We start from the raw sequence: 27,549 nt of genomic DNA, 5'->3' as shown, positions 1-27,549 counted from the left end.
TTTTGCTATTTTTTTTTGTATTTTTCTTGCTCAAGAAATAGGGCAGGCCGTGACCGAAACTAGTAGATCTGTTTTGTTTTTGAATAAAAACAATTTTTTACGAGGAAAAGCCAGACTTCTTCATTTCCATTATCATCTCCTCAAGTGACAAATTCTTCAAAAAAAAAGTACACATTTAAGCTTTTCGAAAGAAATCAAAAGGTTAAATTTACATTATTTTTTTTTTTTTAATTAAAAATTTATATTAATTATTATTTTATATTTCTTTTCACTGCTTAACTCAAAAAGATCTTTGATTTTCAACATTTTCCTATTTTTCTTTTGAATAATAATATTTTTTATGACCTTATTTTTATTTTTATAATGAAAAGTCTGTTTTTTTTTTCGATATATCAATATATACACATGTACGTGTGTAACTGTGCATGCACACAAATTTACACACTTACATATATATTATCCAATATTTATTTACATACAATCAGAAATGTTTGAGAATGTCTGTTTGTAACGTACAGAGCAAACAGCTCGGGCCAAGCACAAAAGGTTGCTTGATTGGAAGATACATGATAAATATGATTCCTCATATATTTCATTTCCTACATTTTTTCCTTGTAAAAAGTATGAAGATTTCCTAGCAAAGACAAATTTTATTTCTTTCCAGCCAAAATAAGTTCTTCTTCATAACATTATGGGCACTTTGTCTAAAAATTTTTTATCATGCAATTCGCCTAGTTTGCAGTTTAATATCTAATTCAAAAGACACTTTGTATCTCAAGAAGGTAAGGCACGTCCACCCTCTTGAGTTTCCTTCTTTTTTTATACAATTTGACGCCACCTGACGCCACATCTCCAATAGAAACAACTTTTCAGTAACATTTTTGGCTTATTCACATCTTGCGTTTTCCAAAACTGCTTTTAAACCCTTTCACACTCGACTTTGTGTCAATAGAATAGGAAATAGTGGAGAAAACAACATCACCAATTAGGAACAGCTCCCCTAGCTCGATTCAACCAAAGCACCGTCATTCAGTGTGTGGGACGACAACACATCGAAACCAACAAAGTTTGTTTACGTACGACAGACAAAATCCATCATAGAGGTTCTCAACATTATAATTCATCAGTGGCCTACGTGGGTTGTCCAAACACCTTCTCATTAGGCCATGGATAAGGAGAGAAACAGAAAGCAGCAGCAGTAGCACTACGAACCAGTCTTGTGTCACTAGTCACTATCATTTGATTATTTCTTTTTTATATCCATAAGGCATCAATAAAAGCACAGTAAATAAATGCATCACGACATTCCACCTCTTTTGCGAACTGGGGGAGAGCAAGCTAAGTTCAGGACACTGGAATGAGAACTTGTTTGTCTGACCGCCTGAACTAGATGTTGGCTGGACCCTCTGCTTGGACTAGATCTTCCTTGTCACCGCCATTTTGGTTGGTGCTCTCACAATCCTGCTGAAATGCAATTTACTTTGATGTAATTACAATAAAAATCACAAAACTACCTCAGCGCCTGCTTCTGCCAATTCATTAATGTCTTCCTCTTTGTCTGATTGGTCACCGGTCTCTTCCAAATTCAAATCTGCTGAAAATTTGTATGCAATTTTAATCGGGAGATAAATTTAATATTATAATTTTTATCTAGTGATTTTTAGATATTAAAATGAGATTCAATTTTATTTTTGGATTATTATGCTTACTTTCCCGTGAAAAACCAGTGGAGGTAGCACGTCTCTTGGGCCTGGCAGTTCCACTTCTCCGCTGCTCCAGCATGGCGTGGACCTGCTCCCTCAGCCTCATGTTTTCCTTGCGGATCATTTCCCGTTCCTCCTCGCGCTCCTTTGTCATTTTCTACAACTCACGTAAGTTAAGAATCCCAAACTCTACAAGCGTGCTCACAGTTTTTACCATGAGTTGCGTGACGTGTGTTGTGAGGGCGGTGGTGATTTCCTGAACTAGGTTCACACTAATTGATGGCGGATTGCGATTCAGGGTACTTGACGTTGCGGCAACAGAGTCCTCTTCAGTCACCCTCAAGTTCTCGTTCAGGATTGTCGTCAGGCGGGTGACTAAAAATATTTTCATTGAAAATTAATAATTTATAAATGATATATAATATTTCCAATTATCATTATTAATTAAAATACCTTGATGAAAGCACGCCAAGGCCAGCTCGACTTGCTCTTTGTCACTGCTTCCCGCCTCCGAGGCCAACTCGGCAATGGTCTCGTACTGATCCTGAGGAATGTGCAGCAGATCGGCAACAATTTTTTGCTTCCTCCTGATGGCCGCCCGGATCGCTTCGTCCTCTCGCCTCAGAAGCTCTGTAACCAAAATTAAAAATATAATTCCCTTGTTTCGCTCATTTCGAGGCAACAATTTACCTATCGGGGTGTAAACGGGCTCGGCGACGTGCACTTCGCTCTGGCACACGCGAACCTCGCTAGGCTGGATCAGGGAACATTCCTGCACCATCCGAGGCACGCTGTCGCGGTTTGTGGCACTGCTGGCGGCGCTGCTGCTCCTTCGCACCACCCCCGACTGTTCCTTCTCTTCTGGCAACGAGTTTGTCAAAAAACTTTCAGGCTCTTGAGGAGCCGAAGAGGCTCCTTCGGAAGAAATGTTTTCGGTGTTGTTTGCATCTGCAGCTTCTTCGGCATCCCTAAATGAAAAATCAATCAGTTCAATATTTCTTCCAAGTAATCTTGTCAATTTTTTTTCAGCAAAAATATTTTTAAATTGCATTTAAAACTACAAAAACCATAGACATAACTTTGTCGGCCTTTTCAAAAAAAGTTTATGCATTACTTTAAGATGTTTTGAAATTTTAAACGAACTAATGTTTATTTAATGAAAATCAAATTGCCAATAACTTATTTTACTCGTTAGCAGGTTCAATTACATTAATTAAGCTCGTTTTATCAACTTGTTATCCAGGTATTATTCTTCGAAAATTAAAAAACAAAATATCCAAGCAAAGAATATTAAGCAATAATCATTTTAAGTACCCAGCATGAAATTATAAATAATAATATTTTATTGAGTTTACAATACAACTTATGATATTGCAGACGATACAATTAGCACACGACACAATTCAATTGTTCAAAAGAAAAAGAAAATATTGACAAATTCCCAAAGAGAATCATGACAGTCATATTGTTTTCTGTAAATGGAAAGTTAAAAAACAATCAATGCAATCAATGTATACAATCATTATCATTGGAGGAGTAAAATAAATGTTGTTATTAAAAAATAAAAATTTGGATTGCTAGCAACGGTTGATAATTTCGTGAACTTGTAAAATAGTCTTTTTTAGACGTTTTTAAATTCATGAGATCGCTTTCAGAAAATGTATGTTATAACATGTTAAAATTGTTGGCATATTCTTAATTATACTTTTTTTCTATAAAAAAGTCAATTTCAACCTAATAAAATAGATTAAATGAAAAAGCTCCCTAAGTGAGAAACTCGTAGCCGAGTATGAAGAAGCGATAAATACCAAACAAACAGGAAATGAATCTTTTGACGAAATTTTGACAAATAAAAATCATTTCTTACTTGTTGCTGTCCTCTGGAATCGGATTGTCATGTGGGAAGACCGCAGGTGGAGCATCTGGCCGAGGTCTCTGGTTCTCGCGCTTCATGCGCGCCGCATCAGCAGTGTCTGTGATATGTTTGGACCACCTACGGACAGACGTCGTATACAAAGTTTTATTTTTGTTCATTGGCCAAATTTATTCAATTGACTGACAATACAAATCGTAGAAAAACATTGTTGGAAAAAAATTCCACCAGCACTGGGAAGAATTTGTTGATATTAGAAGAAATATGGATTGGTCGGGACGCAAAATTATATGTAAAATTTATTAGAAGAAGTTGAAGGAGATGATCATGGAAATGAATAAATCAAGCTTTTCCTCGTTGTAAATATTGTTTTTATTAAAAAACAAAATGGCTCTATCAGTTTCGGTCACGGTCTGCGACCTTATTTCATGAGCAACCATGCTGCTCGCTGAGAAACTTTTCCATTTGTTTTTGAATAAAAACAATTTTTACAAAAATGTATTATTTTTTGAGAAATATTCCACCGCAGACTTGAATTTTTCTTCTCAATCAAATTTTTCACTGGCGAAGCATTGCGTAGGGAAGGGAACAGTTCAAAGGTCGAATCAAATCTTTAGGGGTAGGTCATGATGACCAGCGACTCTTGAACGGGGCACCCTTGGGAGTTTTCAAAGCAAATAATCTGGTAAGGCATCAGGAAATATCTCAATCCTCAAGAGTTAAGACTAAAAATACAATTGGAAAGCATCTTCGCGCTTGGTTTATTTTAAAAGTGGGTTGCCGTGTCCAACGGGCGCCGCAAGGAGTGCAGCCTGCGCTGGACATTCCACCGCGACCGGAGTCGATCGATTTTGATTTGCCGTGCCTAATTCCGTCGGCCGACCGACCGACACGCAGATTACGCTTTGCCATTGATTTATACGCGCCACGGCAATAAAAGTTTATTATGTAAACAAAAGTCGTCACATCCTGTCGTTTGAAGTCTCCCTTGATCAATGATCTTGTATTTAAAACACATTTTTTTTAATTCTGTCTTTATTTTAAATTAGCTGTTTTTATAGTAAATGTTTTGGTTTATAATTGATTTTTTTACGGAAAATTTTTTTATTGGATCAGATATTGAAAGACTAGAATTTTAATTATGCTAACTGACTTATTCAAACAATCTTATTTTTTTTATACAAAACAAGTCAATTAAAATCAAATATAAAAAAAAATTTTTAAATTTGTATTCGACTTCTGCTTTCATTCGCATAATTTTTAACGCCACTGGACACAAATTCCGTAGTCAGAGAAATGAAAACTCATGAGTTTTAAGTCAAAACAATTAATATAATAATATTTATAAGTAACTTGTGACTAATCGCCCTGACGTGGAATTACTTTCCGAGACGCGAGGTATTTGAGACAAAACCGGAGTAAAAAGTTAGAAAATTCCAGACATGATAATAAAAAATATTAATCTCGCGTCTCGGAACGTAACTCCACAAGTTACTAATTAAATAATTTCCCGTTTCGAGTGATTTCTTTGGGTTTTAAATTATTATATAATAATATTGTTGAGTGGAATCGAAGAATTTTTAACTGGTATTGCAAAGTCTATAAATCAGTTAACCCTCCCAAAGTCAATTTTCAAAAACTGCACGTCGGCTTAAAACGTGAATAATGCAAACGCTGACAAGAGGAATGTTCTCCTCAAAAAATCTACTTTACGCTTCTTATCGCAATGGTTCATTGGGTGTTACTTGTTAGTACAAATAAGAGGACTTTGCTCGGTACACCAGTCCAGCTAACTCTTAAGAAAATTAACTAAAAATGCACGACAGTCAGACATTTTGAGCTTAAATGTTTTTGCAGAACGCTATTGTATTTTCAGAATAGCAATATAAATGTGGTGTCTTCTGAGAGATCAAAGACTGGGGCGGCGGTGTCGCTCATTATCTAGAGTCAATCAGGCTGAGTTGGTGTGTGACGAGAGACAAATTTAGCGTCCGGTTCATTTATCACGCTTTAGCAACAGATAAAAATGTCAAAAAGAGATTTATAAAAAGTTAGCTGAAGGAAATAAGTTCTTTCTTCAGGGCTCGGAAAGCAGCCATTCAATTCCATAACAATGCTGCAATATTTTCACTAGCAAAAATAATTAATTTATTTAATAATTTCAAAAGTTCAATAAAAAAACCATGGTACAGAAAATAACCAATTGAAGCTGTTAAAAAACTAAATGTTTGAAGAGAAGAACAAATTTAAAGAAAACAATTGAAAATGAAGCTAGTTTAAAAAAAATCCTGTTACCTAGAGGCCTGCGTCTGCAGGAATGTTTTGAACACACTGCTTGGGCCAGACATAACTAACAAACTGAGCGAGCGCGCAGCTTAAGCAAAAATTTACATCTGGAGTCCCCACCGCGGCGCCGTTCACGGGGCGTCACTTGCTTGTATGTATACTTGCAGGGGTGCCGCTGACGCACCCTGCCTGCACAGCAAGGAAGGGTCTTTCTTTCTTTCTTTCTAATTCAGTGTGTGGACCAAGGGGGAATCCTTTGCAACTCCTCCTCCCTCCGTCCGTCCGTTCGCAAGACGCGCGCGAGTACTCTCTGGCCCAGATGCCAGCAGCTATTAATAGCGACCGCTATGTTTAGCGCAGGTAGAGAGAGAGGAAGACGCACGCATTCGACTGTCTGCCGATAGACAGGGCAGATGATCGCGAGCAATTGGGCAATTTGAAATGGAGAACTTGAAACAACTCACGTTTTGCGCTCGGCGTTTGACAAGGCGACCAGCTCAAAAATCTGCGCGCAGGCTTGTGACATATTGACCAGAAAGAAGGCACGTTTGTCTGCAACACGGGAAATAAATTTTGAGCGAATTTTTGGCTTTGCCGAGGCTGACGTTGACCCACCTGTGGCCACGGGCCGCGTGAGAACCGTTGAAGTCTTGATTATGGGGCTGTAAGGCAGCGACTTGTCCGCACTGGCTGGTGTGCTTACCGAAAAAAACTTGAGCACAAACTTGTCGTCCTGCCGAATGAGCAGCACAATGATCTCCTCGAGGAGCACAACATGCAGGTCTACTGGCTTCTGAGTCTTGCTTTGGCGCCAACTCAGCAAGCCTTCGTGAACCAGTCGATGTCTTGTGAGGTCAAGATTCTGGAGTAGAAAATTAATAAAAATTGATATTAATTCAAATTTTTTCCTTTATCTACATATTAATAGTTAATTAGTGTTGGCAGATAACTATTTTGTTTTACATCAATTCTTTACCTTGAACTCGGCAGCTAAGGAATGGTCTGCTTTCTCAAAAGACCCTTTGTCCAGTCGGCGCTGAATTTCGTGAAGTCTATGTTGGTCAGCAGCATCTTTCACAGACGCATTTACATGATTGACAATCTCTTTGCTGCGTTCCAGAGCCCGTTGCACGCCAGCACGCTCCGAGCCCTCACACAGCTTCATAAGATTTTCAAACAATAAAGGATACTTTGTCAGCCTTTGAAATCCAAAAGGTATTATATCCTGGAACAAAAAAATTTATTATAGTTCATAGATAAAAAATGTGATCAAAATTCACTTTAAGTTGCAGCCGCCTGCAGACAGATTTTCCCTCTGCATCGGTAAGAAAATTGTTCAGTTTCTGGTCCTTCCGTCTCCTCTCCTTGAGCATCTCTAGCGCAAGTTGGTGGTTAGCACAAAAAGTTGCTGCTTCTCTTTGGAATCGCTCTCCTGCAGGACCGTCAAACTAAATTCATTGAAAATTAGTTATTAATTATTATCAATATTATTTTTTAAACTTACAATGTTGAGCAGGAGCTCTGATATGTCACCCACAATGGGAGATTCTTTCCTTTTCAACTTCATTGCTGTGTTGAGAGAGCCGTGGATGTCAAGCATTTCCCCCAAATTGGGAAATAAAAGCACCAAACACTCATGAGGTAAAACGGGATTGTCAAGCAAAGGTCGGTAGAATATCCGATCAAGCACTTTCAGAGCTCTTACATGGGATCTCTCGGTGTAGAATAGCTCTGTGAAAATAATATTCATATTTAAAAAAGAAAATTATTTTAGTTATTTCATTAAAAAAATGATAGAACAAAGAAAAATTCTTTGAAGGAAAATAACCATGTCTGTGATCAAAATTCAAGAAAATTTGAGACTATAATAATAAAATTATAATATTCATTTTCCAATGATCACAAATTTCAAAGGAAAGTTTTCGAACATTGTGCACGTGTGAAAAAAGCGTGCTCTGCCAAAAAAGATTTCCATATCAAAGTCTTTGCCTAAACTCTCTTGTATTAATTAAAAGCATCAAACAAATTATGATTCTTTCATTTCTTTGAATTCGCAAATCAATAATAATTTTTGATTAAACGTCTGGTTTGATCTTATTTAATGACTTTTATTATTACCATTGATGACTTCTTGTCTCTTTTTCTCTCTGGAGGTCAGTTTCCGCAATTCCTCCTCTTCAACGCTACGCGTCCAGTCAGGCGGATCAGCCTCTACTTCTATATCACTATCCCAGCCCTCTAGTGTGTCATTACCAGGTGCACAGGACCCTGTCACCATCTCCATCGAGGTGGACGGACTGTCCAGGCTCCTATAATTGTGCAACGTCAGCTCTCATTTTCACATATTTATTACAAAAATTTTACCTGAGAGAGTGTGTTGAATTGGAAGAACTGCCAGAATTATTATTGAACTGTAAGGCATCCACGTCCGCAGTGTCACTGGAAAAGAAATTTTCAATGTGTAAGCTCAATGAAATTATTTTTACGAAAAACTCTTATTTCTTAAATTAAATTAAAGGGTGGGCTGTGCTCAATGCCGGACTTGGGCGAAAATTTTGCTTGGGCTCGCCTAGGTGGGGATTTCAGAGGCCCTTGCCCATAAGCCCAATGGTTAAAAGGGATTGCCTGATCACCCTATCCGGCCCTGGATGAGCTGATATGATTAAAATTATTAGAATTGCAAGGACAATTATTTTTATTCTTCACCAATCAAGTCAAAAAGAGAAAAAAAATCTCAAAATGTGAAATGTGAAGAAGCGGCAACACCTCTGGCAAAAGAGGTCCGCGGTAAGATGGGCTGCAGTCATTATTATTATTTTAAAAGCAATGTTCAATATCATATAATTTGCCTAACCCTACTTGAATGACATATTCTGGCAACACAATTATAATTTAAATAAAACTTGAGCATTTGGGATTTAAAAGAATTTTTTAACGTTTACTTGTTTATCTTGGTAAATATTTTTCTTTGTAACTGAACTGCAAAGAGAAAAATACTGCCTTAACAGCTCATCAATTTGAATCTTTGCGGAAGTGAGAGGAGGCAAAGGAAGCCGAAATTCTCAACCAGCGATTACTTTTTTTTAATTAGCTTTTTGAACTTCAGGCTACAAATTCATCAGGGTCAAATATGGCATGCAAGTCTCTCACACACGCTAAGTCAGCCCACGCAAATTTTGAAGCGTCACAATTAGAATCGTGTCTTTTAATGCAACGGCAGTGCCAAAATGCGGAATGGAAAATGAATATATTAATGTGAATATGGCGCGAAACGAGAGGCTGTGTGTGCGAGAACTGCCACAAAAGTTTTAAGTTTGCGCTGACGTAAAGAGGCTGTTCTGTCAAAAGACTGGCAAAGTTCAGAAGCTCGTCTCTTTCAATTTGTTGGCGGCCAAGAAAAGAAGAGTAAAAGGTGCGGGAGTTGCGCGCCACGCAAAATCACACACAAAAGGTGACTCAACCCTTGCCGTCGATTCTATTTTTTAACTTCAACAGCGATAATTGAAATTGCACCGTTAATTAGGACTCCTTATTTTAAATTAAGATTGATCATAAAAGCAATTAAGTAAATAAATACTAAAATATTAAAGAACGAACAGATTTTTTTAATATTGCTTTGCTTTTGGTAATAATTTCTTGAAATTTTAAATTGAATTTACAGCATAAATAGAAAATCCTATAAGAAATTTTGTGGAGGTGAATTGCTATCGCTATTATATTTGATTTTTTTCTTCTTTTGAGGAAAGGTCAATAAATATTAAATTGAAGAATGTATTCATTTCAAATTTTTGACCTGAAATTTTTTTTTGTACAACATTTCAAAATCTTTAAAAAAAAATGCTATTAAAATTGAGAGGAACCAGTGTTTTTACATAACCCAAATGTATAGTCATATGTTGAATAAAATATATATATATATTTCCATAGGAATGGTAAATTTTTTGGAAAGGCATTCAGAAAAATGATGCTTCTTTCATCAAACTTTTTACTGTAGTTTGTTTGTTGGCAAATTTTTTAAAATTATTTGCCTCCAATTGGGCAGATATTGCCTGGTAGTTCATCAATAATCTTCAAAATTTTATTTTGCATCTTTGTTAGATATTTCTGATAAAAATATTTATTATGAAATATCTCAATTTTAAATTAATTCTTGCAAAATATGGTAAATTAATTGACAGCAAAATTAATAATAGATACTTGTTGAACGAAGCACTTTTGATGAATTTGAAATGTAGTAACAACATAAATAAAAATTATTTGGATTCAATTTTTGTGACTTAATATTTTTCATTTAAAAAAAGTTTCCTGTTCTCTCCAGCTTTTGAGGTTTTGACATTTCCTGTCGGAAGATAAACGCAATATTTGTGCTCAAAACAGGCAAGACGAGAAACAAAAAGCTCAAAATCAACAATCTAATTAATTAATTAAGTACTATACTCACTTATTCGCGCTCTTCGAACCAAGGTTGGGATCACTGGTTTTGCGCCGCTCCCGCAACTGCCGCTGAAAACGAAGATTGAGAAAGTTTGGTTGCTGGTTGGCTATAGTGGGCTGGCCGAGTCAATTATTGGCGCCAGTGGCGAGTTATTGTTCCGTGTCCCTTTATCTCCCACATGCCCCGTACTAAAGGTGATGAGAACTGCAAAGGGCGCGGTGCCTAATATGCAAGAGTCGATCAATAGCACCCCCCTCTTTGACACCTGCCGGCGGCGGCGGTTGAGCAAAAATCCTCGCTCGGACCACAGCCAGCGGCGCCAGTAATTACTCGATCGCAGGCGAGGCGAAGAAAATACCAAAGTAAATAAAAAAAAAACGAATATTATATAAATCAATCACGTTTGGCAAACACAATTATTTCAGGCGCATCAATTTGCTCGGATCGATTGCGGGGCCAATAAGGAAGCTCGGCACACTCTCGTGTACGGAGGAAAAAAAACTCACCTTCTGAACTCGTTCCTTGTAACTCTCGGAGCGGTTGATGGAGGTGGCTGACGGCTTCCGAGCCCCCAGAGGGCCACCGCTCGACTGCGGAGTGCTGCCGCCTCCGCTGCAAAAACACGCCAACAATTACCTCAGGGTGGCAATAAAAGGGAAAGGTGTGCGCCGCGTCCGAGCCGAGTCAGCCGCAGATTCGACGTACGCACGCTTTTTATCACGTTTGTTTGGCGGTGACGCCAGAACAGGAAGGAAACCGTGATTACTAATGCTTATTTTCGTATTTTGACGTCTTGGACAAAGCAAAGATTCTTAACAAGCAAACTCTGGTGCTTCTCGATAACTTTTATACTAGGAAATTTCCAAACAAAAAGTCTTTCGCTACCAAGAAATTTATATCTGCCTTTTTGAAAGAAAGAAACACGTCATATACAAAAATGTTTGAAAACAGATGTTTTTTTCTGATAAAATTGCAAAAATGTATCGATTGCAAAAAAAAATTATAAATTTTTTAGTGGCAAGGAGTGAGCAGAGTCTTTTATTCTGCTCTCAAGAAAGATAAGGAGCGCCAAGTTTGGATTTTATTTCCGGCTCCTCGCCGGCGCAAAACGTCAGAATCAGCACTTTGTGTCGCCGGGAGCAGCACTTGGAAAAAGGTCAAGTGCCAACTATGCCCTTTTCCCAAAACTGTGCTCGACGCCCGACTCGAGGGGCCTCCTTGCCAATGACAAAAGAAAGACTGGCTCTTTTCACCAGTTAATTAGACCGCGCAATAAGAGAGCATCGGTCACGCGTCCACTGTGGTGAAACATAATTTTATTTTTTCGCGAATCGACAGACAATTTTGCTGTACTTTGTCAAACTAGGTCAGCACGTTCGCTAGGGTGGTTGGTGCGTAAAACACGCATGACGGGTCAGTCAATAGATGCGGTCGCATCTCTCGTCGCTCATTACCAGCGCGGAGGGATAAGGGTCACTTTGGCCGCACCTGTCTCAGAATGGATTGCTCCTTTTTGAGAAAATCAATATGGGCCAATGGAGCGGTGGTTTGCTCGACTTGCCCGCGCCAAACAAACCTTTGACCCTTTGATCACCGACCCGTACCACCCGGTCGGATTATTTTCGTTCGAAACTGAAACGGCGTCCGAATATTCGGTCATTAGTCAGGGACACTTACCTGGCGGTGTCCGTGGCTGCTGCGCTGTGCTCGGCCATATCCGAGGAGCCACTGAGGTCTGCGCGCCTCGCCCCTCCTGCAACATGCCAAAAAGAACAAGCGCTGTCAGAGAGCGATAGATAGAGAGGGGGTAGAAAAAGAAGAGACAAACTAAGTGTGAGTGTATTAAACAAGCGCCCTCTCTCCATATTGATCACTTGTTTCCAGCATCGCTTGTCAGCTCGATGACACCAGATCATCCCTGCCTGCGATGTCAACCCCCACACGCGATCGCAATCGCCGCGTTTCTCTCCGTTGATCGCGTTTTCTTTCACTTACGAGCCCAATTTCTAATTAGCTCATTTGTAAAGAAAGTTGCAAGTTTTAATTTATAAGAAGTTTACTTTTGCTTCCATCACAATTTATTATGCAATTGAAAATAATTTATTGCAAGGAAATTGCAGTTGTTTGTCTCGTTTGTCCTCAATTGAATAACACCCATGAGTGAACAACAAGACAAAAAAATATCAAAATTTCAGAACATTTCATCATCTTTCGTGCATCCCAATACAAGATTCGTAAGTTTTCATACATAAAATATCTGAACTCCCACATTAAAAAAATAATAATAATTAATAAAAAAAAAAATGCTATTTTTGGTAACCGCAATTCCTCTTTTTAAATAAATTGTTTCAACAATTGAATGTAAGTAATGTGATGTGCCTCAAATAATTTCCCAAAATTGTGCAAAGAGCATGTTAGAATATTTGATTTTTTCCCGTAGTTTAGGCTGCAGTTTGGCGAGTAGTTGGGTTTTTATCGCCTCCTGGTAAATACTCGGTTCTGAGTTTCAGTGACTTGCTCACTAGCACCGTGTGCCTATTTTTCTCGCAACCAATTTTTTTTTACAATTGATTGTCTGACTTCAAATGAATTGAAATTTAATAATTTGGACAAATAAACAGCAAAATTAATTTGCTAAAAACAAGATACATCATTCTAATAATAGATCTATGAAGAATCGCATGTGACAAATTTACGTTTTTTTTTTAGATATCAAGCGTTTACATGGAACGGCCTGGCCTAGCCTAGTAAAAAGTGGGGCTTTTCACGAATTTCCTGGAAAAAAATGGAGTGAAATGGAGCACCATTTCCGTGCAACGACAGCAAACGGGTCCGAATTCATGTCATTGGATTGCAATATCCAAAATTAGAAAAATACACATTATGCTTGGGCAACGCGAATGTTTTCGGTCAATTGGAAGAAAAGGGGGCGGAGCACGGTGGCAAAGGGTTGTCGCGGACCTTGGCGAACGGTACCTTGGGCGGCTGCGACTTTGAGGTAGCTCTGCAAAGGGCCGAGCTGAAACATGTTGGCCAACGGAGCGACGCGCACCTCGACGTGGAGGAAAGATTTGCAATAACTTCCGCTAGAGATGGGATGGTGGAGCGAGAAATGATTTTATTTTACAAGGCCGGTCCATGTATTTTTAGAGCTAACGGCGGCAGTGCGGTCAGAGGAGGCGATCGCGAGAGTGCCACCAGCAGCACCATTCATGCTGTGGATGGCCCTTTGCCCAGAGGGCAGCACGGAGCGAGCAGCAGCCAAGGACGGAGGCGCAGGTTGCCGCCGCCGCTCGCAAAATAAATAAATATACACGGCGAATAAATAAATTGTCCGAGTCTCGCACAATGCCAGGTTTTTAGTTCAATTTACATCCACGGATTGAAAAAAAAGTCTGCAGAAAAATTGATTGTGCAGAAAATAAAGAAATGATGCAAAAACAACACGACCTGGCCGCCGCGACCTTTGTTGTGTTTTGATTTTCCAGCTTGTTTGATACTCGTGATTTAATATTTAACAAGTTCCTTTTTGAAACTTTGCACCGCATATGCTTATTTATAAACATACTCAAAAAGCAAAAACAACTGCGCACAAAATCTCGATCTCCGTTTGTGCGCTGCTGCTTTGCACGGTCGTTTTAAATAACGCGTCGTCTCGTTACTCTCGTCTGCGTTATCGGCTAAAAGTGTTAAAGATTATGAAGTTTCACAATCTGGCCGAGGCTGTGGTTATACAGTGGAGCGTTATTGGTTAAAACGCACAGTTTTTCCCGGTCTCAGGCACCTTGAGTAAAGCACATTGACAAGTTTTTTGGTTTTGTTATAATTAAGATAGCTCATCTCTGCGCGGATTTGAGGCGCCTTATTTTAGGGTCACATAAAAATATAATTAAAATTTTATATAGTTCAAGTAGTTTAATAAAAAAATTATTATTTTAAAATATAACTTTAAAATATCAATTAATAGGTTGGTACTAGGATTTGTTTCTTTTAAGATTTTAAATTTTTATGTTAAAATGTGGTGTTTTTCAATTTTACTGATTTTTTTTGTATTTTTCTTGCTCATGAAATAGGGCCGCAGACCGTGGCCAAAACTGGCACGGCCATTTGTTTTTTAATAAAAACAAATTTTACAACAAGGAAATGCCCGACTTCTTCATTTCCAATATTAATTTAGTTTAAAATTATTATAATTTCAATATTTTAAATAATAATTTTATTGAGTTCTTTGAATATTTTTGCCGTTTCTCCAAATCTTGCAATTTTTGTTTCTCTGCACGTGATTTGATTTGCAATGAATAAACATTGATAATTATCATATGCATTGATTGTGTTTGAAAGAATTACGTCATTAACTAATTATAAGGAAAATAAACTACATCAGTCCAAGGACAGAGAAAAATTAGAATAAATTTCGCACAAATTCATTTTACCCAATAAGATTTGAGTCTCGACGAGCCCTCTCTTCCAACGACGACAAAGTTTTGAGAAAAAAAGAGGAGGGCAAACGGATAATCAGCTTTCTGCAGAGAAGAGAGGCGAATTTACTTGCGAGGACTCAGCGGGCGGGCAGGCAGCTTCAATCGCGCCACATGATGTGTGCCCAGATTGTGCTACTTAATAAGCTATATTTGTAGCTGAATTGAGCATACAAACACACGCACGTATGATAAATCAATAACACCCCGCTCGCCGTAGAATGTGCCGCACGAATTCAATACGATTTGGTTTCGAGGGACGAGGGTGCTGCAGCCAGCCGGCCGAGCCAGTTGCACCAATTAGCAGATTTATCTCCGGAGTTTGACGGGATTTTCAATTTCCGACCTTCCAATTTTGCAAACGGCGGTTCTGGGCGGGGAGGCAAATGCACGCTTTCATGAGCCCAGATAAGAATCAAATCACAAGTTTACTTAACGTGAGAGTGCCGGCGAAATGTCAGCTCAGAAATGTCAAATTTATTATTATTGTCTGCGAGCAACCTTTTATTTTCCGTCGATTTTTTTTTCTTATTTGATTCCCTTTTTCTTTTAGTTGCCACCGGTGCAGAGAAAAAAGGCAAAAGGTGGCGTCGCCAATCACAGCAAAATTTTTTTTAAAGATAAATAAAAACACGTCCTGGCGTTTGCCACAAATAATTGTAGGCACCCCAGGGAATGCAGAGAAGTGGGAAAATATTTTAAACAACAAGTCACGAGGAGATATCGACCGACAGCGGCACTCGATGCAAAAAGAAGCCCCACGCACCAACGGCAGCGCCGCGAATCCCGGCCGGCCAGGTACATTTGCACTGGCCGTGCATTAAAATTTGCGATTTTTATCGATTTAAATGATGCTGGCAGAGCGCGAAAATAAAACGAGACCAACTTATTTCGGAAAGTGGGTGTTGCTTTGGAAACGACGTGTTTTAAAAATACACAAATACGAAAATAAAAAGGGGGCTAAAAGCATTACGTGCCACAATTAACAGCAGCTGTGTTTTGGCAGTACCTGCATTAAATTTGGGTAACTTAAGCAGTTTCTTGAAGCTACTGCTGCGCCGTACTGGCTCTCCATCATCGCTCATCGCAGCATCCTTTCCACACCTCTACTGATCACCAATACAAACTCAAGAGCCACCACTGCAAACCCAGTTCACCACTGGCCCACCAGAGCCCGCCCTCTTTTCTAGCTCAGACGTCTTAAACCGTGCGCAACTTTCGTTCTTTCGTATCCCATTATTCTAGATATTTTCAACTGCTACTGGATTTTAAGTTTAAAACAAGCCGGAACTTTTTGGCCAATGATTTTGCTTACAATCCTGATTTGTAAGGCAAAAGTACTTTTATAATATAAAACGAATCATAAATTAAGAATAGCAATCAAGAAGAATAAAAAAATATTAATACTGAAAACCGACTAACGATGGTATGGAAATGTTTGGGCAAGTGTTTTATATACAATCTTCACTTTAAACTATGACCAGTGTGAAAAAAAGAGAGCATAAATGAAATTCAACTTACCGGCAAAGTCAGCGTCACTCAGGAGGTTGCCCAGCTCATCCCGTTCTTCAGAAGACTTTTTTATTTTTTCCACTGAATCAAAAATAAAAAAATATTTAATTACATGTCGATTAGAATCTTTTCATTACAACACTCACAATTAAGGCTACTTGGTTTTCGTCTTGCTTCGCGTTCAGGACGGATTCGTTCCATTAATTTGCTAATTCTATTATCGTTATGCTTATCCTTTTTCAATGGCCCTGGACACTCCTCTTCCAGCGGGCGTACACACCATCGGTGAATATTTAAAAGACACGCTGCAAATTTTTAGGTCAGCCGGGATTACATTTAAGAAAAAATTTGCATACATGAGCACTGGTAGCCTTGAGGCCCAACACCACCAATGATGCGTCCGCAATGGTTGCAATGAGTAACTATGAAATAATGGTGTGCGTGTAAAGTGTGGCCCAATTGGTTGACCTTTGGAAAATTGGTTAAAATCATACATTTTGAATTTGTGATAATAAATACTTTTCGGTGGTTTCTTGCCAGAAGTTTGAGTTTACTAGTTTTGTCTTTGCAAACAAAACTTGGCACTCTTTCTAACAAAGGATTCGAGCCCCGAAGACCAAATAACTTTGACGCCAATGTACAAAGGGAAGAACAAATTGAGGACGCTCTCTGGAAAGCCCTCACATCCTCTTCACATCTACCGTCCACCTCATTTTCCAATTTAGGTCTGCAAATAAATTAATTATAGTTTTACAAGCTTATGATAATCCTTTGTAAATTTACAACAGAATCTCGATGTGCGGTAACAGCCCTTTTTCGATTATTGCCAATTCCTTTGATTTGTCGTGCTCGCTCTCTTCCAGTTCTACATCTGTAGCTCCGAAAAAGGCGCCCAAACCAGCAATTCTCTTTTGACGAAAGTCGCTCAGCTGTTCAGATAAGGTTTCCTTTGATTTTGACCTCGGTTTCCAAAATACCTTGAAGACAACAACATTTTTGTAAACTTGCAAGATGCAAACATTTTAGGCAACCTTTCTTAAAATTTCTTCCTTGTCGCTGTCAATCAATAACACTTCATCCACTTCCCTTGCGTTGTTTTCATCAACGTGTGCCAATCTCAAAGGCTAGAAATTATATTTACTTAGTAATAATTTTAATATTTCATGCAATCGGCCTCCAATAAAAATAATAAATGCACATTTTAATGCTCAACACTAATTACAATTTTGTAGGATCAAATAATCTTACCGCATCAGGCACTAGGAAGGTGGAGTGTATTTCGTAAGCCCATTTTTTCATTTCTTTTGCGTTGCCTTCCTTATACAAATCAGTAATTAAGTAAAATAACTGCAAATTAAATAAGAAAATTCGTCAGACGGTCAAATAAAATAAAGAGTGAATGTCTTACAAGACTGGAAGGGTCGCTGTTGGATAAAACATAGTTCATGAACACAGACAGGTGTGCTGGGTGTTGGAGCAATTTATTTGCACTTTTGAACGGGCCATGGTCTTCGAGATGGCCCTGAAAGTGCTGCTTGAAATAAATTAAAAACGCATTTTATCAAATCTTACCATCTCTTGATCCGACATATCATCATCCTCCATACTTATGATTGGCCCAGTGAAAGAAGCGTCCATCATTGACACCTGTTGCGCATTCCACATGTCAGTCCATTGATACGAGAGGCGCGAAAAGAAACTCACGTCACCAGGGCCGTTCAGGTCAGTGACTTGCGGGGACATTTCGCCACCTGCACCCCCGTAAGGGGGTGGTGGAGTACCTGGTGGGGTTATTCTTGGGCTGTCCATTTCCCAGCCTCCGGACAAAGCCTTCTCTCTCCTGCTCAAATCCTGCACCGACTCCGACGACGTCAATGTGCTCAACCGACTTGCTCCTTTTTTTATTAAAAATAAAATTGATTATTGAAAATTTCGTGCTAAACCTCGACTATCTCACCATCCAGAGAGGAATGACCTAAGGGGTCAGGGCTGGATTTTGTGCGCTGGTGGGTTGGTGTACTTGAGTGCTAAAATAATTAGGTGAGTGGTCAGCTGGGGTACAAAATAAATTCAAATACGGATCAACGAAAAAATGAAGCAGGCATGGGGAACAACCAGGAACACACAACATAGTCCAAAAGTAACTTACCCAGCCAGCCATGTCGGCTGCAAGGCATAAACAATAGAAAAATCATGTAAATTTGAAAACATTTCCCCATAAAATTTAAAAAAAATCACAGTTCAAAAATCAAATTTGTTTGAAAGGGGGTTATTGAACTGCTGCAATTCCAAAACATAATTAGAGTAGCAGTCAGGCCAGTTATATATTAATATTGGCTGGTAAATATTTTTTAATTGAATTTTTAGAAACACTTCGAGCTAGAGAGCTTATTTTATTTATAGCGAGTAAAAAAGCATTTTGTTTTTGTTAGTCTTATTAAAAAAATTATTAAATTGCATTTAATTAACATAAATGATGCTATCAATTAATTCAAACGTCTCTCCTTGAAAAATAAACATTTTAATTACTTTAAACCTGGGCATGGGGACACAAATGAAACTTCTTAACAGATACTCACGTTATTAGTCAAAACTCCATTGCTTTCGCACGACGCTGCCTGTTGGACTGGAGGATTTCGCGGAGGCAACGCAGGAGGAGTGGAGCAGGGACTAGAAGGAAATGAAGGGCGCGGACGCGCGGGAGGAAGGGGGGGCGGCGACAGACCAGTGGCAGAGTTGTTATGGTACAGCTGAAAGGGTGTTAATCACTCGGTTAGCAAGGCGTTTGTTAGTCAATCGACTAAAACACAGTTACGGACACAACGAAAGCCCCAGCGAACTTACATCGACAGGTCCGATCAGGGCGAATAACTGGTTCTGGATGGTCCGCAGCCGGTTCTCAGCCTTGGTCAGTTCCTCCATGGTCTTGGGCTCGTTGGCCACAGCCAGCTTTGACCTCAGAGCCTCGATGTTGCGCTGCTCGTTCTCCAGCATGAGTTGGAAGGTTTTTCTCCGAGATGACTCGTACTTCCTCCTCTCCTCCAGCTGAAAGGAAATAATGAGCAAAGAATTAAAGGACTGATAAATTCACTTGAAATTGTTTAAATGATCTGAAAAACTTTGACTTATTTAAAATTCCGTCTTATTTAAATTTTTCTAGCGGTTTCAGAAAATCTTACATCAACTGGTTGCGGCCCCGTAATGTTCTCTCGGCTGCTGGTGCCCTTTCTTTTTGTGACTGCGCCCATGCCAGGTGGCGAGGACGGAAGAATCGGTGGGCGTGGATGCGGATACTGCTGCACGGTGAGGATGACCTGGGCGTCCGCCTTGATCAGTTCCACCACTTCGAGGTGCGTCGACTGGGTCACGTTGACGCCATTCACCTTAAGTATTTTGTCTCCCGGTTTCAAGCCAGCCTTCTCGGCAGAGCCGCCTGCGGATAAAAGGTCACAATTAAAAAATGAAAAATTAAGAAAGGGGTGACTCACAAGGTCGCACGCTCTGCACGTAGACGGGCTTGTCGCCGGACACTTTCATGCCGTAACCAGTGCTTTGGTCCATGACCACCGTGATGACAACGACGGTGCCTCCCAAAGGCGACGGCGGCAAATCGCCAGAGCCCGTCGAGCTGGTCGAACCCGCGGACACTGGCCGAGCCCCTCTCGATCGCATCTTTCGACGACTGCAAATTTGAAATTGTTAGAGCAAAATTTGGTCTGCGCCGCTCTAAACTCATGTTAATGACTAATGATTGACATCACGCCTCAAAATAGGCTTGCATAGGTGGAGAAAGAAAGGTGATGAACGCCCTCGGCGCATTCATAAACAGAGGCTACAGGTGCGTTCACGGATCCCACCCCTTTTCTGCTGAGAGCACAAAAACCAGTTTGCTCGGGGGATTAAAAGCTGCAGGCGAAATCGCTCACCTGTCCTGCGACTTGGAGGGTGGCGACGAGTCCATGCTCCTCCGCTACACGCGATTAATTAACATTTTATGCACCTCCAAGCACTCGCCCGAATGTATGTCACATATGTATGTATGATCAGCAGGCGACGTCGAAATTTTGATGTGACTCGGAAAATTCGTAAAGCTAATTAAGCACTTGAGTTCGAGGCCGCGGCTGTGACGATCGCACAACTCGCTCGCGCCGATACTTGAGTGTCCAATGTCGCGAGCGAAAAAATTCTATGCGCCATTCACAAATAAATATATCGAATAAATAATTCACACAATGACCAATTCTCAACTGCGCTCGCCATCTTTGGATTTGGCCACACACGATAAAAAAAAAACTCTCCTCCTCGTGAAGTCCAACTCGACGAGGCGTCAACCGTGAGCGCGAAAGTTACCCCGGTGGTGGGGCGGATTCCGGAGTATGGTGTGGTTTCAGAAAGGATGTTGGATAGGAAACATAAAATAATTGCAAGGACAATGAATTGATTTAATGTAATTAAAGAGTTTTTACGAGGTTTTACTGAAACTTTGCGGGAAAAATTCGGCTTTAAAAATGGAAAACATACCAACACACATACAAAAATTTTTACTTTTAATTAAGAAATTAAATATAATTACTCTCATTTATTGTAACACAAAAAAAGATTAATTTTTGCGTAATTGAAAATTAATTTCTTAATTAAAAGTAAAAATTTTGGTATGTATTCCATTCTTTAAAGGCCAAGTTTTTCTCGCACAGTTTCAATATAAAACCACGTAAAAACCTTGAAAAAACAAAATTTAATTTCATTTGTTATAATATATAATATAATAAATAAGAATATAAGGATATGATAATAGCGATTCGCTAACAAATGTAAATTATATTATTATTTATCATTATACGTTTTTTACGTTGATATCAAAATATTGAAAAAAATCATAAAATTAATTTATAATTAATTAATTTACATCTCACAACAACATAATATAGCTCACGATCAGGAATCAGGACTAAAGCGCAAATAAAAAATTTTAATATTAATATGTTGGATATTATTCTATATTATAAAGACTAAGTGTTTTTATTTAAATTTTATTTAGTATCTTTTGACGAAATCCGAAAAATGATTTACCAAATTACCACCGTGCAAAATGTATTTGACTCCTTACTGAAGTACCCACTTACCTCCCTCCACCGATGGATGAAATTATGTGTGATCCCACTTTTCTGAGCGTAAGCATCCCGTCCCCAGTATGATAATGTGAAGTAGTTTTCGAGCTTTCTGCTCACCATGATATTTGAATAATTTTCTATATTTTCTTCTCAAATCATGAAATTGACTCATTTACAAATTTTCCTATTTTTTATTTAAAATGATTTTATTTTCTTAAATTCATTGATTCATCCAGATAATATGCGTTTTATTAACGGCGGAGGGATACAGAGGATATGTGCTGGAAAATGTCAACAAATGTAATAAAAAAGTTCCTTGTTTAACATCCAGAGGGCACTCGATGCTCTTTCATCTCGTCTTGCCAACTCCGAAATTGGCACGCCAACCATCAGCGGCACCAGCGCGCCAACTCATGCGCCAAAGTGCTCTCTATGAAAAATATTATGCTTTATTTATTCTCGTTAAAAAAAATGAACATTTCAAGAGAGAACGGCTACCTACTAAAATATGGCTGCTCAGGTGTCATCCTGATTCCTGATCTTCTTTCTAAACCCAGACATAAAAATAGGATCGAAAAATAAAAGTATTAATTATATAAATTTAAATTCTACTAATATAAAATAATACCAATAATAATGTTCCTTTCGTTGGTTTTTAATGTTTACATATTCTTCCAAATATGCTTGCTTAATATTAATATATTTTTGGTTTCAGTGAGTTCTTCACTGTGTGCCTATTTTTTTTTCTCTCAACCAATTTTTTACAATTTATTGTTTTGACTTTTAACTTGTTTTGAGTAAAATAAATTAATTTAATTTAATGGAAGAAAACAATTGTGATATATAAAAAATTATTATATTTATAATTTGCATAATTTATATAAATTAATTGTATTTTCTGAAAGATACGACGACACTGCTTAATACATTTTTAATCAACCTGATAAAAACAATAATAATAATAATGAAAATTTGATTGATTTTATTTTTCCATCTTAATTAGGGGGATATGAAAGTGATTTTCTGAAATTTTTATCAACTTTGATGGGGCCAATTTTGAGGGAAAAAATCCCTATAAGAGCGAAGGTTAAATTTAAAATATCCAGTTCTCGCAATAAATTAAATTTTTCTTGGAACTGGCATCTAAAACCCAATGCTAATGTATAGAGAAAAATTACCATTAAAAGTTCGGGACGTTTTTTCGTTTTTTTCCCCAAGGCCTCTACTTATAATGCGCGCTAATTAAATTTTCCACATCACCCCCCTGGCTGCAGGTTTAGCGCGTCAAATTTCACAAATCATTCGAAACTCGCCAAATTAAACACTTTGCAGAAATAGAAAGCGCGGAGAGACGCGCAAATCATGTTTGGAAAACGTGAACAAAAGTGATAGCGATCAAAACGAGAACGAAGGAGCAACTAATCTTCATGTCCCGCGGGGGCATTCGCGGAGAGAGATCAACGTTCGCGAAATATTCAGCGCAGTGATCATCTCTACAACGCCGCAGACCGCGCCGCAGATTTAAGTGTACATATTAGAAAAAAATTGCTGACTCGGGTTGGCGAGAACCGGTTCGGTCATCACGACCGTGATTCTGGCCTGACGACCGTCCGCAGGTCGCGAGTATAAAAAGGTAGCCGTCGAGAGCGTTGGCACCGCATTTCCTCCGCGATCGAAGCTCCGACATGAAGACCGCTCTTTTCGCCTGCGCCGCTCTGCTTTTGATAGCAGCAGCCTCCGCCTTCCCTTACGCCGTCGTCCGTAAGTTGTTTTTACAGTAATATAATTATTATCAAATTAGAATTGACTCTCCATTATTTTCTGAATTTTTCTTGGATGAAAATTTAAAACTAATTAATTGTTACTTTTTCCGTTTTTCAGAGTATGAAATTCCTGACGCACCTTTGGTGAGAGTGGCCAGGTCACCCCAGTACGGTCGCCCAGGATATGGAGGTCATGGCGGCGGCTACAGGCCGGGAGGTTACAATCAAGGATACAGACCAGGTGGCGGCGGATTCTACCCAGGCGGTGGATTCGGAGGAAGCGCCAGCCAAGCGAGCGCCGCGAGCCAAAGTTTCAACGCCGGAGGAGGCTTCGGGGGTGGTTTCAGTGGAAGCAGCGCCAACGCCGCCAGCCAGAGCTTTGGGTGAGTTTTGCAAATCCTCCGAAAATATTTATGACTTATTAATTTTTTTTTTTCTTATTTTCTGTTGCAGTTTTGGTGGCTAAGTTTCCTCTGCGCGCAGCAACTTACAGGAATATTTGCTAAAAAAAAGTACAAAAATGTAAAAAATATATTAATTTATGCTAAGCTACAGTTTAAGTGATCAAAAAATAAAATTGTTTTCAACAATGAAAGTAATTGAAAGTTTTAATTATCAACTACAACACATGGCAACAATAACATATAAAATAGAAAATAATGGATCGTGAAAAAAGTGTCTTTAAACAATGTCTTACTCACAATTAAGGAGAAAAATTATCACAAATTAATAAATGTATTTTGAGCACGCTCGCTTGTGTGTGCTTGGCGTCTGGATTCTGGAATAATTATACACATTGCTAAAACGCCTCAAGAGAAGAAATTATTCTTCTCTCACAAACAACGAATCGATCAGAGATGGTGCGTTTCACAACAAACTTTTTGTTTGCATCAACAAACACGTGAAAAGAGAGGCAGATTTTTCAATTAGATTACAATAATTCGTAGGTTAAATTATGTTATAAATTTTAAATGGGTGTAATTGCTTGAATTTATCGCAACGAATGTAAGATTTTCTTATTCACAATTAATCACAAACCGCCTTTTTAATATAGCCTGGACCAGCAAAATTTTTTGCTTAGAGCAAAAAGTGTTATTTTCATAACCAGTAAAAATTAGAAAAACAAGCAATAAACTGGAAAAATAAAACACCTTGAATTGGTAAAAAAATAAATCAGAATCATAAAAAAAAATAACAGCGCGCGAATAAAAAGTATATAATTATGGTCACTAAAAAATCTCACTGCTGCGTTGGCACCAAGTAATCAAAAAGTGATTGCATTTCATCGTAGAGCACCAGGACCAATGCACTGCACATGCCTCTGAGGATGTTGGTGAAGGCGCCCTTGTAGAAGGCGCAGAAACCCTCGTTTCGAGCAATGTAGACGGTGCAGTGCAAGCTTGTGGAGTACAATTTGTCACTCTTTTTGCAACCGGATTGCATCATCATGCGCCGGCGGACGGTGTCGGCCGGGTACGAGAACAGGCCAGCCAAGGTCGTTGTCAACTACAACACAAGAGATCCAGACAGTGCGTATAAATTTCAACGTTTTTTTTAAATCATCATCAAGAAATCCAGATCGGCGTAATTTAAAAGCAATAAAATAAAACAAAAATCATTTATATATTTTTTTAAATAAAAATGTTAGTGTTTGTCTTAAAATTATGATTATTAGAAAATAAGCTTATTTAGCTTTTTGATCTCAACTAAAATTAATTTTTATTTCAACATTTTTTTTCTACCTGTGCAAGAATCCACTTGGTGAAAACGTTTAAATTCTCCTCGCCGATCAACTCCTTCGACGCATCCCAGAGTCCGAAGTAGGCGCCCCTGTAGAGGATGATGCCGAAGAGTGACACAAAGAAACCGCGGTACAGACCAACGATGCCGTCTGACTTGAAAATTTTCTTCACGCAATCCCACAGCCCGGTAAACTCGCGCTCCTCCTCCGTCTTGCCGATGTCCGCGCCCAGACGTGTCCGCGCGAAGTCCAATGGGTACACCACGCAAAGGGACGTTGCTCCTGCAGCGCTGCCAGCCGCGACGCTGCCTGCAAAGTAGCCCCAAAAGTTCTCCTTTTTGTCCAAACCTTGCAAAAAGAGCTGTGAAAAATTAGGGTTTTCCATTACAAACATTTAATTAGATTCTAAAGTCATAGGTACGTTTGCAATAAATAATGAAAATAAAATTATAGTCTTAATGCGAAATATACAGACAACGATAAACGGTTTATTGTGAGAGGTTTTTTGACAAAAATATTTTAACAAGAAATTTGTGAGCCTTTGTTTATGTTAATTAAAAAAATTGCACTTTTTTGTTAATTGAATGTATTTATTTATTAATATTATAATGTACAATTCCATAGCCAATTTCTGAAGCAATTTACTGCTAGTGATCGCATTTGACTTATTACTAATTGTAAGCTCTTGGTTGATCCTGCAAATTTAAATTGAGCAGTGCACAAAATTTGATTTCAAACAATTATTTCACACAAACATTGCGCTCGTGAAAGAGAGCGTATGATTTTTGAAATTGTGAGCGCGAGTGCATTGGTCGCTGCGCGCTGCCCACTATTAAAAATTTGCAAATTTGGTGAAAAATTTTAACGAAAAACAGTATTTTTACACCCAAGACTTCACAACTGTTTCCAATTCTGGTAATTTAAGTTCAACTTTGTAATTTCCAATTGCAGATGGTTTATTCAAAAAATATGTTTTATAAGTTAGCTGCACTTTTTTAAGTGAAAAAAATAATAATAAAAGTTACTTAAGATCGCAAAGACTTGAGCGCAAGACTTATACAAAATTTAAGCGCGAGCACAAAATCGTTGAGCGTATCCATAAATGTACAATTTTAACGTCATAAATATTTCCACACTTAACATTAAATGAAATTTGAGACGGCCAAATTCTTTAAAGTCTCATGATACAAAAAAACCCACAAATTCAAGACTTGTATATCAGTTATAGCCGGCACATAATTTTTGGAAGCTGATTTAATCAGAAAATTTTATCTCCCCGAAATAAGAGTAATTTATTTCTAAATTTATCCAAAATCATCATAACAAAATTTCAGAAATTAACTCAGAATTTTTCTTGACACTCCCGCAATCCATACTGGAAACACAACTTAATAGATACAATTTTTTGTTTCACTTCCTTTTTCATAAAAATCAAAATTATCGTAGAGTTGTAAATAGTGAAAATTAATTTTTTTTTGTAAAAATTTCAAAAGCCAACTGTATCAATGCAAGCTTAAAAATAAAATCAGCCTGTCAGAAAAGACAATAACATGTATTTTACTTTTCCATTTTTGGTTTCATTATTGGTTTCAAGTGTGTATGTGTATATTAATATGAATGAATGAATGATAAAAGTGGCCCACTTTCTCAAATTACCCCCTCTGGCGGGCCATGGAATAAAATGCATCGATTGCAGCTGCACGCATGCTTGGGAAATGCATTTTTGAGATGGGCGCAGTGCGTTCATAAGACGAAATGTTATGAATCAAGAAATTTCAAGTCCACAAAATAAAATCTGCTTAAACTGAACCACCTTGAAAATTGCAACACTTAAAGTCTCCTTTACTTTGCAATGATTTTAATGCGAAATTCGAAAAAAAAATAATACTAAAAAAAATAGACGGAGGATCTCTTTCGGCGCGCAAGGTGTCCGTGATCGACATGCAGTAGTAAAATGAAAAATCGAAGGGTCTCACCTTCTTATACCGGTCCTTGAAGGCGAGGTTGATGGCCTGAGTCGGGAAGTACCTGATCACGTTGGCCCAGTTGCCCCTCCAAAAGCTCCAGAGGCCCTGCTCCTTGTAAACGCTGCGGGTGCAGTCGATGATGCCGTCGTAGCGCTTGTTTGCCTGCTGCATCTGCACGGAGCCGTCCTGCAGCTGCAGCAGCAGTTTCACCCTCTCGATGGGCGCGACGACCGTCTTGGACACGGTGCCGGCCACCCCGCCGAGCACAAAGTCCTTGAGGAACAGCAGCACCTCCATGAAGACCATAATTATATCTCTTATCTTGCTCTGCGCGCTCTGAGGCCCGCGCGCCGTGTTTTCGTCAGTCGCCCGCCCTCCCCTTTCTACTATTGTTTGTGTAGCGGGAATGCAGTTTGCCCATTGAATGCAGTCCGCGGTGCTACGAATATACGTGTAAATTAAAGCTGGTTATTTAATTTATTAAAAAAAAAATGGTAAAATCAATTTAATAAAAAAAATTAGGATAAAATTAGAAGAGCGTCTCCTATACAAAATAATACCCACACAAAATAATTTCATTGCATACTACAGAGAATATTTGAATTTACTTAATAAATAACACTGTAATATAAACTGTAAAATGAAATTTTCAGAAATATGATTAAAAAAAAAAAAAAAAC

General features: G+C 38.5%; 3 protein-coding genes across 9 annotated transcripts; 1 reads left to right on the top strand and 2 right to left on the bottom strand.

The window, feature by feature from the left end:
- Nucleotides 1-370: 370 nt before the first annotated feature.
- Nucleotides 371-20,573, bottom strand: LOC132199816 (rho guanine nucleotide exchange factor 12). 7 transcript variants are annotated; one of them, XM_059624842.1, is made up of 33 exons: nt 20,214-20,573; nt 19,776-19,969; nt 19,467-19,720; nt 19,132-19,332; nt 18,867-19,037; nt 18,245-18,314; nt 17,992-18,182; nt 17,860-17,934; nt 17,696-17,818; nt 17,536-17,634; nt 17,319-17,411; nt 17,071-17,264; nt 16,807-17,014; nt 16,644-16,755; nt 16,434-16,592; nt 16,297-16,368; nt 11,975-12,050; nt 10,804-10,909; nt 10,304-10,365; nt 8,227-8,301; nt 7,981-8,171; nt 7,367-7,593; nt 7,143-7,310; nt 6,839-7,087; nt 6,478-6,724; nt 6,327-6,414; nt 3,571-3,696; nt 2,394-2,671; nt 2,157-2,333; nt 1,909-2,078; nt 1,710-1,860; nt 1,515-1,594; nt 371-1,461 (listed from the first exon to the last, which is right to left on the bottom strand). In XM_059624842.1, the coding sequence occupies exons 1-33, from the start codon at nt 20,246-20,248 to the stop codon at nt 1,387-1,389; spliced, it is 4,797 nt and encodes a 1,598-aa protein (XP_059480825.1). In that variant the 5' UTR covers nt 20,249-20,573; the 3' UTR covers nt 371-1,386. The 7 variants fall into 7 exon arrangements, with proteins under 7 accessions (XP_059480825.1, XP_059480826.1, XP_059480827.1 ...); XM_059624843.1 differs by having other exon boundaries at nt 371-1,464; nt 1,515-1,591; XM_059624844.1 differs by having other exon boundaries at nt 1,515-1,591.
- Nucleotides 20,574-23,004: 2,431 nt separating this feature from the next.
- On the top strand, nt 23,005-23,756 carry LOC132201150 (holotricin-3-like). The gene is made up of 3 exons (XM_059627092.1): nt 23,005-23,159; nt 23,280-23,544; nt 23,615-23,756. The coding sequence occupies exons 1-3, from the start codon at nt 23,084-23,086 to the stop codon at nt 23,625-23,627; spliced, it is 354 nt and encodes a 117-aa protein (XP_059483075.1). The 5' UTR covers nt 23,005-23,083; the 3' UTR covers nt 23,628-23,756.
- On the bottom strand, nt 23,638-27,219 carry LOC132201149 (ADP/ATP translocase 1-like). The gene is made up of 3 exons (XM_059627091.1): nt 26,879-27,219; nt 24,904-25,263; nt 23,638-24,667 (listed from the first exon to the last, which is right to left on the bottom strand). Exons 1-3 carry the CDS (start codon nt 27,173-27,175, stop codon nt 24,401-24,403), a joined length of 924 nt encoding a protein of 307 aa, XP_059483074.1. The 5' UTR covers nt 27,176-27,219; the 3' UTR covers nt 23,638-24,400.
- Between the last annotated feature and the right edge of the window lie 330 nt (nt 27,220-27,549).

Source organism: Neocloeon triangulifer, unplaced genomic scaffold (assembly GCF_031216515.1).
Source record: "Neocloeon triangulifer isolate White Clay Creek 2 clone unplaced genomic scaffold, ASM3121651v1 ptg000014l, whole genome shotgun sequence".
NCBI classification, from domain to species: Eukaryota; Metazoa; Arthropoda; class Insecta; order Ephemeroptera; family Baetidae; genus Neocloeon; species Neocloeon triangulifer.
This window is presented reverse-complemented; position numbering and strand designations above follow the sequence as displayed.

Bases quoted from the DNA above. Each gene is read 5' to 3' on its own strand.
- LOC132201149 (XM_059627091.1), bottom strand. From the start codon at position 27,175: ATGGTCTTCATGGAGGTGCTGCTGTTCCTCAAGGACTTTGTGCTCGGC. The intron at 25,264-26,878 runs GTGAGACCCTTC...AATTTTTCACAG, and splicing joins TCAAGGACCGGTATAAGAAG to CTCTTTTTGCAAGGTTTGGA. The intron at 24,668-24,903 runs GTAGAAAAAAAA...CTTGTGTTGTAG, and splicing joins CCAAGTGGATTCTTGCACAG to TTGACAACGACCTTGGCTGG.
- LOC132199816 (XM_059624840.1), bottom strand. From the start codon at position 20,248: ATGGACTCGTCGCCACCCTCCAAGTCGCAGGACAG. The intron at 12,051-16,296 runs GTAAGTTGAATT...GGCATGTTGCAG, and splicing joins GAGTGACGCTGACTTTGCCG to GAGGGGCGAGGCGCGCAGAC. The intron at 1,465-1,514 runs GTAGTTTTGTGA...ATTGCATTTCAG, and splicing joins TGGCAGAAGCAGGCGCTGAG to CAGGATTGTGAGAGCACCAA.
- LOC132201150 (XM_059627092.1), top strand. From the start codon at position 23,084: ATGAAGACCGCTCTTTTCGCCTGCGCCGCTCTGCTTTTGATAGCAGCA. The intron at 23,160-23,279 runs GTAAGTTGTTTT...TCCGTTTTTCAG, and splicing joins CTTCCCTTACGCCGTCGTCC to AGTATGAAATTCCTGACGCA.